This window comes from Alligator sinensis, unplaced genomic scaffold (genome assembly GCF_000455745.1).
Source record: "Alligator sinensis unplaced genomic scaffold, ASM45574v1 scaffold222_1, whole genome shotgun sequence".
In the NCBI taxonomy this organism is placed as follows: Eukaryota; Metazoa; Chordata; order Crocodylia; family Alligatoridae; genus Alligator; species Alligator sinensis.
Window position 1 is genome coordinate 3,340,534 of NW_005841912.1, and position 10,121 is coordinate 3,350,654.

At 41.1% G+C, this 10,121-nt stretch overlaps 1 protein-coding gene across 3 annotated transcripts in view; it reads left to right on the forward strand.

The window, feature by feature from the left end:
* Positions 1–881: 881 nt before the first annotated feature.
* GC (GC, vitamin D binding protein) overlaps positions 882–10,121 on the forward strand; it is a 36,982-nt gene continuing 27,742 nt past the window's right edge. Inside the window, exons 1-2 of one of the 3 annotated variants that reach the window (XM_025198067.1) lie at positions 901–1,027; positions 1,108–1,177. Coding sequence is in view for 1 of the 3 variants with exons in the window: in XM_006018771.3 (XP_006018833.1) it covers positions 970–1,027 (58 nt within the window). In the remaining 2 variants the exon portion in view is untranslated. Of the gene's footprint in view, positions 1,028–1,107; positions 1,178–10,121 lie in introns of all 3 variants that reach the window. The other 2 variants (XM_025198068.1, XM_006018771.3) reach the window with 2 other exon arrangements.

Below are 10,121 nucleotides of genomic sequence, written 5' to 3' on the forward strand. Positions count from 1 at the left end.
ATTCATCTTTGCTTACTGGCATTAGCACAGCTACTGCACCTTTATCTAGTACCTCATATTAGAGGTACTAACTTCAATGCACAGTAGCAAAAGTGCATTAATAAGCATGTAGATATGCCCACTGATTACTGAGTCTTTGTAGCAGCTAAATTCTCATGGTAAATTTTGTTTGTTTAAGAAACTGTAACTAAAAAGATGAGCAATAAAATTCCCCCTTTAGAGGAATAGCTTAATAAAATGTTCAGAGGTGTGAGACACAAGTAACTATTAAACTGCTGAAGCTGGCATGCGCTCTTAATTTGACTTCTATCCTTCGCTGCTTACCCCTGCTCTTTGGGTAAAAATTATTGTTATATTATTCCTTGTAGGTATACCTGTGCATCCTTCAACTCTCTAACCCTTAGAACTAGTGAGAAAAGAGCTTGCTGTCTTATGGTCTATGCAGCACTTGCAGCCAGTTGTTTTTATGCTCTAATGACACTGTGGTTGACAGTGGGCATCCATCACAACTTCTTCATGTGGTGTTGGGAGGATCAACTAATATCCATACAACACTTCAGATTAATGTTGCTGGGCAATGAAGTGATATGCAGGGTGTAGGCTTCTCCACATGCACCTTTTTTATAGTCCTATTCCATTTTAATTAAAAGCCAGGGAGGAGAAAGAAATTACCAGAATCATATGGCTGGCATCCCAGTCTACAGAGTTAATCATTAAAAATTGCCTTGATTTTGGATATCATCAATGGATGTCTATTTGTATTTGCAAATTGTTTAATTTAGGTATGGAAACAAAGGGCAAGCATCCTTGGCCTAGCAGAGATAAAAATTAATCATTTATCAGATATTTTTTCAGTAATGTGATATAAGTGACAGGATAACCTTTGCAGTGGTACATTTCAGGAAGCAGTCTGCAGAAGGAATGCAAGTGATTTAATAATTTCCCCTTTATACCCAGAACAATTACAAAATGAAAGGAGTCCTAGTCCTGCTGCTGGCTTTATCTTTGGGTCATGCTCTACAGAGAGGTAAGATGGCTTACACTGTGTGTTTTTCCTGTGAAATGTTCCATTGTGAAGGCCACATCCAATTCCCCTTGAAATCAAAGGAAATACTTCTTTCAGCTGGAAAGGAAGATGTGGCAGACCCTGAGGTACACATAGGAAATGCATAGAAAGGTAAGCCAGTATTTAATTCTCAAGAACAAGCAGCAATACAAACTTTTACAATTAAGTTTTAAACTTACTTTTAAATTCTATTGATTGACACAGTATCACATCAGTTTGGCATAAAAACAGAATCATTATTGCTTATTAAAAAGTGTTAGTGAACTGCATCTTTAATTGGGCTTTCAGTGTAGTTACATTTCTTACACTAACACAAAGAATGAAAGACAGAAATAGTCTTGGTATGGCTAGAACAAAAAGGGGAATTTTCATCTCAAATTGACTTTAAATACATGGCCAGTGATTGGAAGTGAACTGAACCTATTGGGGCTGTTCATCAGATGGTGTAAATGGGCATAGCTATACTGAAATCAATGGAATAACAAAAGTTTAGCAGTTTATATCAGCTGAGGATCCAGTCCATTATGAATTGACAGCGGTTAGACAACATGGCCTAAATGACCATGTTGCCAACTTGCCTATTTATAACATCTACCTAAAACCAAAAAACCACCACCATCAGAATTTCTACCCTTATAAGAAGTGTCAGGCAGGGAAACAAAGGTTTAATTAGGTACAAGGGTTGAGATTGTTATCAAAGATGTGGAAATGGTTCCTCCAAATCAGACTGATGCACACCGTTGGGTGATATAAAAGAAGAGCTTACAGGACTATGGTTGGTCTGGCTGCACCTGCTCTCTGGAAAAAGAGGAAGACTTATTCAGGGCCTTGTCTCTTGCTGGTGTCGAGGGAGATCATGGTTTCTCTAGGGTTCCAATATAGCATATTTCACTATCATTTGATTTACAAAAATACATTAAACAGGGCAGTGCAAATATACAAAATCTTACTTTGTTCTCTGTTCAACAGGGTTAGATGCAAAGATCCAAAGTTATACCAACAAACTCTGTCAGTTATCACCTCCCCACCTTCATTCCCCCGCCCCCCAAAAAATAGTTTATGAAAGTGAAAATACTGTAGAGTTATATTGCACCCAAAACTACTGATAGATGCTATTGCTAATATGACTATTTGGTTTTAATATCTCCCATGGCTGGGCCTCAGTCTCCATATAGCATTTATAATATAGTAATCTGACATGATTACCACTAGGGTTCATCTCATTAACAGTCTCAGGAGGAAGACCAAAATCTGAAAGAACCAAGGAGTCTAAACTGTACCATTCTGCATTTTTCCAAATTTCCCTTCTTCAAACAGTCACTGCTTGCCAGCCTGCACTAATCACCTGAAGTGCCAGTCTTATAATCAGTATATTTACTTGATAGTATTTATATCATGCCCACAAAGAAACAGAAAAGCCATTTAGGGCCAGCCCTGATACTAGCGCCCTTTAAAAGCATACAAGATAGTTGAGTTAAATTCCCAGGGCCAGGGAGTATTTGTGGAGTAAGCAGGCATGGTCCCTGTGGTGCTCAATAGTGAACCTATGAGCTGATCTACAGCAGCAATGAGTTTTGAAGAAAGGAAGTTCCTGTGATGCAGAGACTGGAAAGGGAGGGAATTGTCCTGTACAGATACTCTTTCAACAGAAACCCTGTCTACAAACCATGAACTAAATCAGGGACTAAATATAGACATTGGATTTATGACACATTATAACCTGCCTGACATCTGACTCCCCAGGTACCTCTCCACTATTTACCAGCTACATTCATTCCCCTTTCCCCCACCCGCAATCTGTCTCTCACCCGTTGACTCCTCAATTTACATTTTCACAGACTGGGTCTCTTGCATACATACCAGCCTCTGGCTTCTTTACTGTTCATTCCTTCCAGGAAGAGTGCACACACCAACAGCAGATGCTTCCTCAGCCTGACAAAGAGTATTTGCACCCGAAAGCTTGCAAAAAAGAATTCTGAGTTGGTCTAATAAAAGAAATCAGATTTACCCAAAGAACCTTGTCTCTCTACAAAGCAAGCATTACTTTCTACTTATGTTTTCCTAAATCAGTGTCACACCCCTGTTGACGTGAACAGATTTTTAAAATTGCCAGAAAAAGGCAGTTTGTAACCACCTGACTGACATAAGACACAAAGTTGAGATCCTGACCCTGGCAGCCACTACAGTCACTATAGCAATTTTCACAAGAACTGAGGTGACAATCTTCGTATCATGACATCATCCAGCTCAGAACATTTATACCCTGAAATCCAAAGGTTCTCACTAAAACTTCAGATGAAAAAAAATGTTGTTTGTTTGTTGGCTGGCTTTTGGCTTTTTTTTTTTGCTTCAGTCTTCAGCTTCTTTGTGCTGATTCTGTGCAGTGTTGAACAGTAGATATGCTTCAGGTCATAAATTGGTAGCTTTCTCAGTGAGAATGGTCTCAGCATACAGTTATTATGTTGGAGTACCTACCCTTTTTTTTAAAGCATTGTGGAGTCTTCAAGGAAGAAAGGATCTTCCCCCTAACAATATGGATGCCAAACAAACTACCTCTGTACCCCGGTACCACTAAGGCCCTGCATGAGGGCATGATTTTTCCACAAGTTCCCAGGCCCTCTTTGCAGTAAGAGAAAGGTCTGTTTTAGAAATATAAGATATTTTAAGACTTAATGAAAGAAGGGCAAGTTGCAGTTTAAACATCTTAGCTGACTGAGTAGACTATATGGAGAAACAAGATATAGACCCACCTTGAACAGACAGTTATGGATCACATGTTAATTCTGCTCACAACAGTAGAAATAGGATCTACAGGATTTTCATTCAGAAACGATGATGATTTCTGAATGGTGCAACCTAAAGTAGCTACTCTTCAGGTGTGCCCCAGATAAACAGTCATACTTTGGAAAATGTTCTTACCCCACTAACAAATGTTGTTTCTTCAAAGAGGATGCTGCTGGTTTAAAGGTGGAAAAATCCAAATGGCAGCCATTCTCTTCCAAACGTGTTCCCTAGTCTCATTTGGCTGGTAAATTGTGTCCATTCCCTCCTATTTGTGTGCTATGACAGAGGGGAATGTAAAAGCCACCACCATGCTTCTCTGTGACTCTTCATTTTACAAAGGGGAAGCATAGGGTGCTAAATCTTGGGGGCAGATAGAGAAAGAAAAGGACAGACAGAGCTGTTAAGATATCCTTGCAGTCTTTTAGGGCCTTAACCCAAGCCCTGATCTCAATGATTTTAATAGGCTTTGGATCAGGTCCTTAGTGACAAGGGGATATTTGTTTGTGTAGCATAACCATTTTGTACAGAATAATCTGACACAGCTATCTGCTTGGTGTGGCTATGTCATATAATTTTCTCTGAATCCCATGTCATTTTAGTTAGGCTTTTTACATTCTTATAAAATAAAATGGTATCAATTTTTTTTAGACTTTGTGGCACTTATTTATGTTTTATTTTGTTTTGTTTTTAAAAAATGAGAAGTTATTCCAGGACCAAAAGGAATCTTATTTTCCTTTAGTCACATGAGGAGCAAAGTGCTCTAAGAAGTTGTCAATTATGCTCAGAGACAGGGGTAGATCCGGGAAGGGTGGATCCAGGGGCAGTGGTGCAGTTGCACCCCCACTTTGATTCCGGTCCACTCACAAGTTTAAAACAGACATCCTGGCAGTGGTGGCAGCATTTATATTCAGGCAGCAGTATGAGGAGTCAATTGACTTCATGGCTTATTATAATCTATATGATTCCTCCTAAACTTTGGCTGGGAATTTTGACTGGGGTGTGCCAATTCTCCTGCTGGGACTTAAACCTAGAGGTTCCTGGCTAGAGGGTCTTGCACCTCCATTTAGGGTCAGACTGATCTCTATATTTGGGGACAGGAAGGAATTTTACCCAACTGTCATATTGGTACAAACTGACTGGGGGGAGAGGGCATTACCTTTCTCTGTTCTGGGGTACATGGCCCTCTTCATTAGATCCCTTGAGCATATATTAACAACCTTTTACAGAAGCTGGATGTTGGCTGCCACAGTCATCCTGATTTACCTGTGGCAGGTTAGGGTATTAGGTTTTGTGGTTGTATCAGGGTTGTCTGTGTAGTTTTGTTAATAGGGTTAGACGATGGGATTTTATAAGATGGTTTGGACAGGGATGATGCTGCCTCAGGCAAGGGGTTGGACTAGATGACCCCTGGAAGTCCCTTCCAAGCCTACCTTTCTATGATTCTTCTAGGGAAGGAACCTGAGTAAAAATTTCTAAAGCAGCTTAGAAACCTGAATACTCATAAATGCCTAGTTAGGCTGTTTTGAAAATGCAACTTTGGAATGGATTTTGGAGTTAGTTAGGCACCTGGAAATAAGAATAGATACCTACATTTTCCTCTTCCCTTAGGAAAACAGGTTCTTTAAAAAAATCTCATTGCTAAATGACGTCTTTTGAAAATAGAATTTAGATGCTTTTGAAAAATGTCTCCTATAAGTTTTTCTTGTAAATTTGATTTAGGAACTTTTAAACTGTCCATGAAAATAACGAAATGTTACAGCAGAGTTGCCAGTTTTACACCAGTATTTAACTTCAGGTTGCCAGAGTCCAGCCAACAGGCTTTGTAACAAAATCATTGCCTGTTTACAAAGATTAACTAAACATTAACAGTTCCTTTGGCGCTTGTTGCAACTACATAAATCACCATGATTTCTTCTGATGTTTAGCAATTCCACTGCACTTCAACATTAATGTCCATTTATTCTGTAAAGTGTTAGCAGCCTTTATTCAGCTTGCCCTGGAACTTGGTACATAGGTTCTCAATACTGAGTTTTGATGATCGTTTTTGGTTCTAAAGGTTTTTTAAACTGCGTAACAATCAAAAGTGGTTTAAAAAAATAAGCAAAACAACACCGCCCTCTCTTGGTCTTTATTCCACTAGCAGCTGTTTTCCAGGAGTCAGTCAAAATCTATACTTCATGGTGTTCTCATAAGCAGGTAAGGTTCTTTGAGTAGATGTGACATCTTTTATTGGACCAACTGAGTAGTTGGAAAAAAGTTTTAGGCAAGCTTTCAGGCGCAGTCAAGCATACGGAGTCTCTGCTGGTCTGAGACTCCAAGGAATAAGAGAAGCTAAAAGTACAGCAGGATGTCAGTGAGAATGTAAATAGGTAGAAATTAGAAAGACAAAAGGTAAAGCAAGTAAGGGAGGGGGAAGAAAGCAGGGGGAGAAAGGCAAAAGGGAGACATATAACAGTGATAGGAAATAAGGTAGAAAAGAGGCTGGCTGTGAAAATGGAAGTAGCTGGAGATCAGGAAAACATGAATGAGAGAAGCTAAAAGTATGACAGGATTTCAGTGAAAATATAATAGGTAGAAATTAGAAAGACAAAAGGCAAAGCAGGGAAAGGAGAGTGAAGAAAGCGGGTTGGGGGGACAAAGGGAAACACTCCAGTGGTAATAATACAACATTAAAAAGAAGCTTTCAATGAAGAGGCAAATAGTTGGAAATCAGGCAGATAAAGGGCAGAAAAGTAAGGGAGGGGAGGAAAGAAAAGTTGGGGGGAAAGAAAATGAAAGAGGTCAGGTCTGGCAGGTACCTAGTGAATCAGATACCAGGCAGGTTGTAATGTGTCATAAATCCAATGTCTATATTGAGTCCACAATTTTTTGTGTTTGGTTTCTCCTACGTATTTTCCATCAGGGCGTTTGGTGCACTGGACGAGATATATTCCATTTCTGGAGGTGCAGCTGTAAGATCCAGGGATGCTGATGGCTCTGTTGTGGGGTGTAGTTATTGTGGGGGTGATGGAGATGTGTTGGCAGGTTTTGCAATTCTTGTCCTGTCATGGTCTGGATCCATTGGGTGTGGTATGGGTCTGGGAGTTTGCTTCTGGTGATCAGGTTAGCAAGATTCAGAGCTTGTTTAATGGCTAGGATGGGTGGTTCTGGAAAGATCTCTTTAAGAATGGGATCTTCTTCTAGTGCGGGTTGCAATTGTTTGAGGATTTTCCATGTAGGTTCCAGAGAAGGGTGATATGTGACACCCCCAGTTTGTTCCCCAACCAGCTCTGAGCTCATGGGGCTGAGCAGGGAACAGGCTTTCCACACTCTGCCTTGCGCGTAGGGCAGGGGCTGGGACCTGACCTGGTCAGGGGCAGGTTCCATCCCCGTGCCCCGATTAGGTGCATGAGGCCCAGAGCTTGGGAAGAACTGCAGGGGTGGGGTAGGTCCCAGCCCCCTAGCTCAATCCACCCATGGGGCAGCTAGCAGCAAGCTAGCTACTAGCTATCCTACTGGTGGATTGAAGTTGAGGGCTGGGACCTGCCCCTCCCCTGCAGCTCTTTCCAAGTCCCCTGCCCCTGCCTCGGCAGCAAGCATCCCCCAGGGGCAGAGTGTAATGTACTAGCCCAGGCCAGGAGACAGCTGTCTCCTGGCCTAGTGTTCCCTGCTAGCCTCTAGGCTAGCACTAAGAGGGAGCCTAGAGCTCCCCCTGGTGGTGGTAGCATGGGGCCATTGTAGGGCTTCAGGAGTGCTACCATTAGCAGTAAGTCTGCTCCCACATCTCTGCACATGTAGATGCCCACCTGGGAGCATTTACTCTCAACTAGTTTACTCGCAAGTAAACAGATCCCAGATCAAATGCATGTGTAGATGCATCCAGTGAGAGAGAGAACCACTAGTTATTCACCATTCACAAAACGCCACATGGAATAGGGGTGGCCAAATAGCACAGGTAGAGTCCGTGTGTAGTACGTGGCAGACCAGGGAGGGGATAGGCAATACAGCAGCAGATAGAGCAGGCAACAAAAAACAGAGCACAGCAGGACAGGCATGGAAAACAGGTCAGGGAGCAGAAAGCTGGGCAACAGGTAGGGGAAGGGGTAGGAGTGGCATTTGAGGAGGTTGTGGGGCTAATTTGTGGCATGCCTGTCAAAAAGGTTGGCCCTCACTCATACAGAAAAACTAAGAAATAAACAAACAAACTAATGCATGCTTCCTTTGCCAGCCATTGACTCATCTCCCATGTAAGATTCATACAGGGACAGCGTAAAATGTGTTGTTTTATAGAGCACATATGAGTGAACACTCTCCCATGTCAGGACCATCTCTCTACATCACTTATATTTTCTCTATTCCTCAGGCCTCTAGAACAGCAATAAACCCTATATGCCTTCACCCCCAGAACCCAGCCGTGGCATGGGCAAGCTCCCAGCAAACCAGATGCAGCACAAGTGTTGGAACCTCTACTACTAGAATACTGCTGAGACCCCCCAGCTCCACAGGCTGGATCTGGCCCATAGGCTATATGTTGCCAACCCCTGCTATATGTTATTTTTCCTAGGAATGAGACTACCATAGGCTTGTAACTACTTGAGTGATTTGGATTAATTATTGCCACATGACTCCATTATCCCATGAAACCCAGCCACTGAGCCTAGAACACAAACAGATGCTAACAGAACACTTTTAGCCTTGGCACGGTAGTCTTTGAATATGCCATGTGTCCTTAGTATTCATCACATCTCAGCATAATAGTCTTTAAATATTCTGTGTTCACAAAGCACATCATCTGCCCAGGCCACCATTCTATATTTATTTCAGGTGGCTCTATAGTGAAATGACACCTTTCCCTCCCAAAGATGTTTGTTTTCCTAACTATGTTCCTTTAGCTAAGAACTGCTCTGTGATATTTTTGCAAGTAAAATGGCCTCTAAAGGCAAGAGCGTCACATCTCTCTCTCTCATGCCATCCAAACCAAAGTAAATGTGAGACAATAACTCAGTTGAGAGGTAAAGGAGACTGCTGAATTTTTCCAGGCTTAATAGGACCAATCAGTCACAAGAAGGCAGCTCAGGCACTGGGCAAAATGAAATCTCATTAGAGAGACAAAATGTGTTTTTGCTTCTAAAAATGTAACCATTTTCCTTTTGCAGTTCTTCAAGCTTCATTAAGTTCTGGAAATTCCCAACAGGACCTCTTAAGTGCTAAATTGATTAAAGACAAAATTTAAGCATTTGCCCTAAACTTAAGTGTTTACTAAGAGTGTGTCAAGAGACATTTGTGATTAATTTGGTTGTGCTACTGTAAGCCTTTCTCCATCATTTAGCCTCCTGGGAATCTTAAGGGAATAATCTATAGCAAAGCTGCTGGTTCATTATTTCCAGTATACAGGGGGAGGATTTTCCACTGCCTAACTGTCTCTTTACACTGGCAGCAACAGTGAAAAGGAACAACAGTGGGTTCATGAGGCTCCACTCTCAAGCAATATTGTTACACCTGTGTTTGTAAATGCCAGATCAGATCAGAGAAGACAGCAATACAGATTCTGCCATGACAGGCATTAAAGACAAAAAAACAGCAGCAGCAGCAATATGACTTAGAATCCAGACATTTTTAAAGCATTTGCAGTGGTTCGTTATGGATCTTTCCTATGTATTTTATCATAATACAGCTCTGCACTGAGTCACCTTCCCCTGGGTTTTGCCCTTTAGAGCAGTATAGCCAAAAGGCTTTGCTTAGTGTACTCACTTAACCTTTCAGAGTTCTGCTCTCTCAGGAAGCAGACCGCACTGCATACATCTCTGTCTGGCTTTTCGTCCCTTGGAAAGTACATTCTGTTCATAGATATCTACTTGTACTGTCCAAATAGTCTGGATTCTTTTTATAAAGGCTGAAGAAGGAAAATCTGCTTATTAAAAAGCATACCAACCAATACATTTGTGGGTCAATGTCACAGGATTTTGTTTATGGCAGGAGATGGAAAGGGATCTAGCTGATTTCTATATTAAATAAGTTTATCTGAAATTGGTAATATATACTTGTAAAAGACAACAGGAAGTTGCAAGTTTTTGGGGGGGGGTTTGGGGGGGGTTGTTTTGAAGGAGATAAAAATTAGTTTCTCATTAACATTTTATTTTACTAAATTTATTTTTCATGTAATGAGGCAATATAAGAATATTTACAATGCCCCTGGTTTTTTAAATTAAGGTTGCAAAGCCATATTTGTATGAATATATATTTATTTGCTTATAATATAGGTAAAACGTTTTTCCAAAAGAAACAGCAGGAA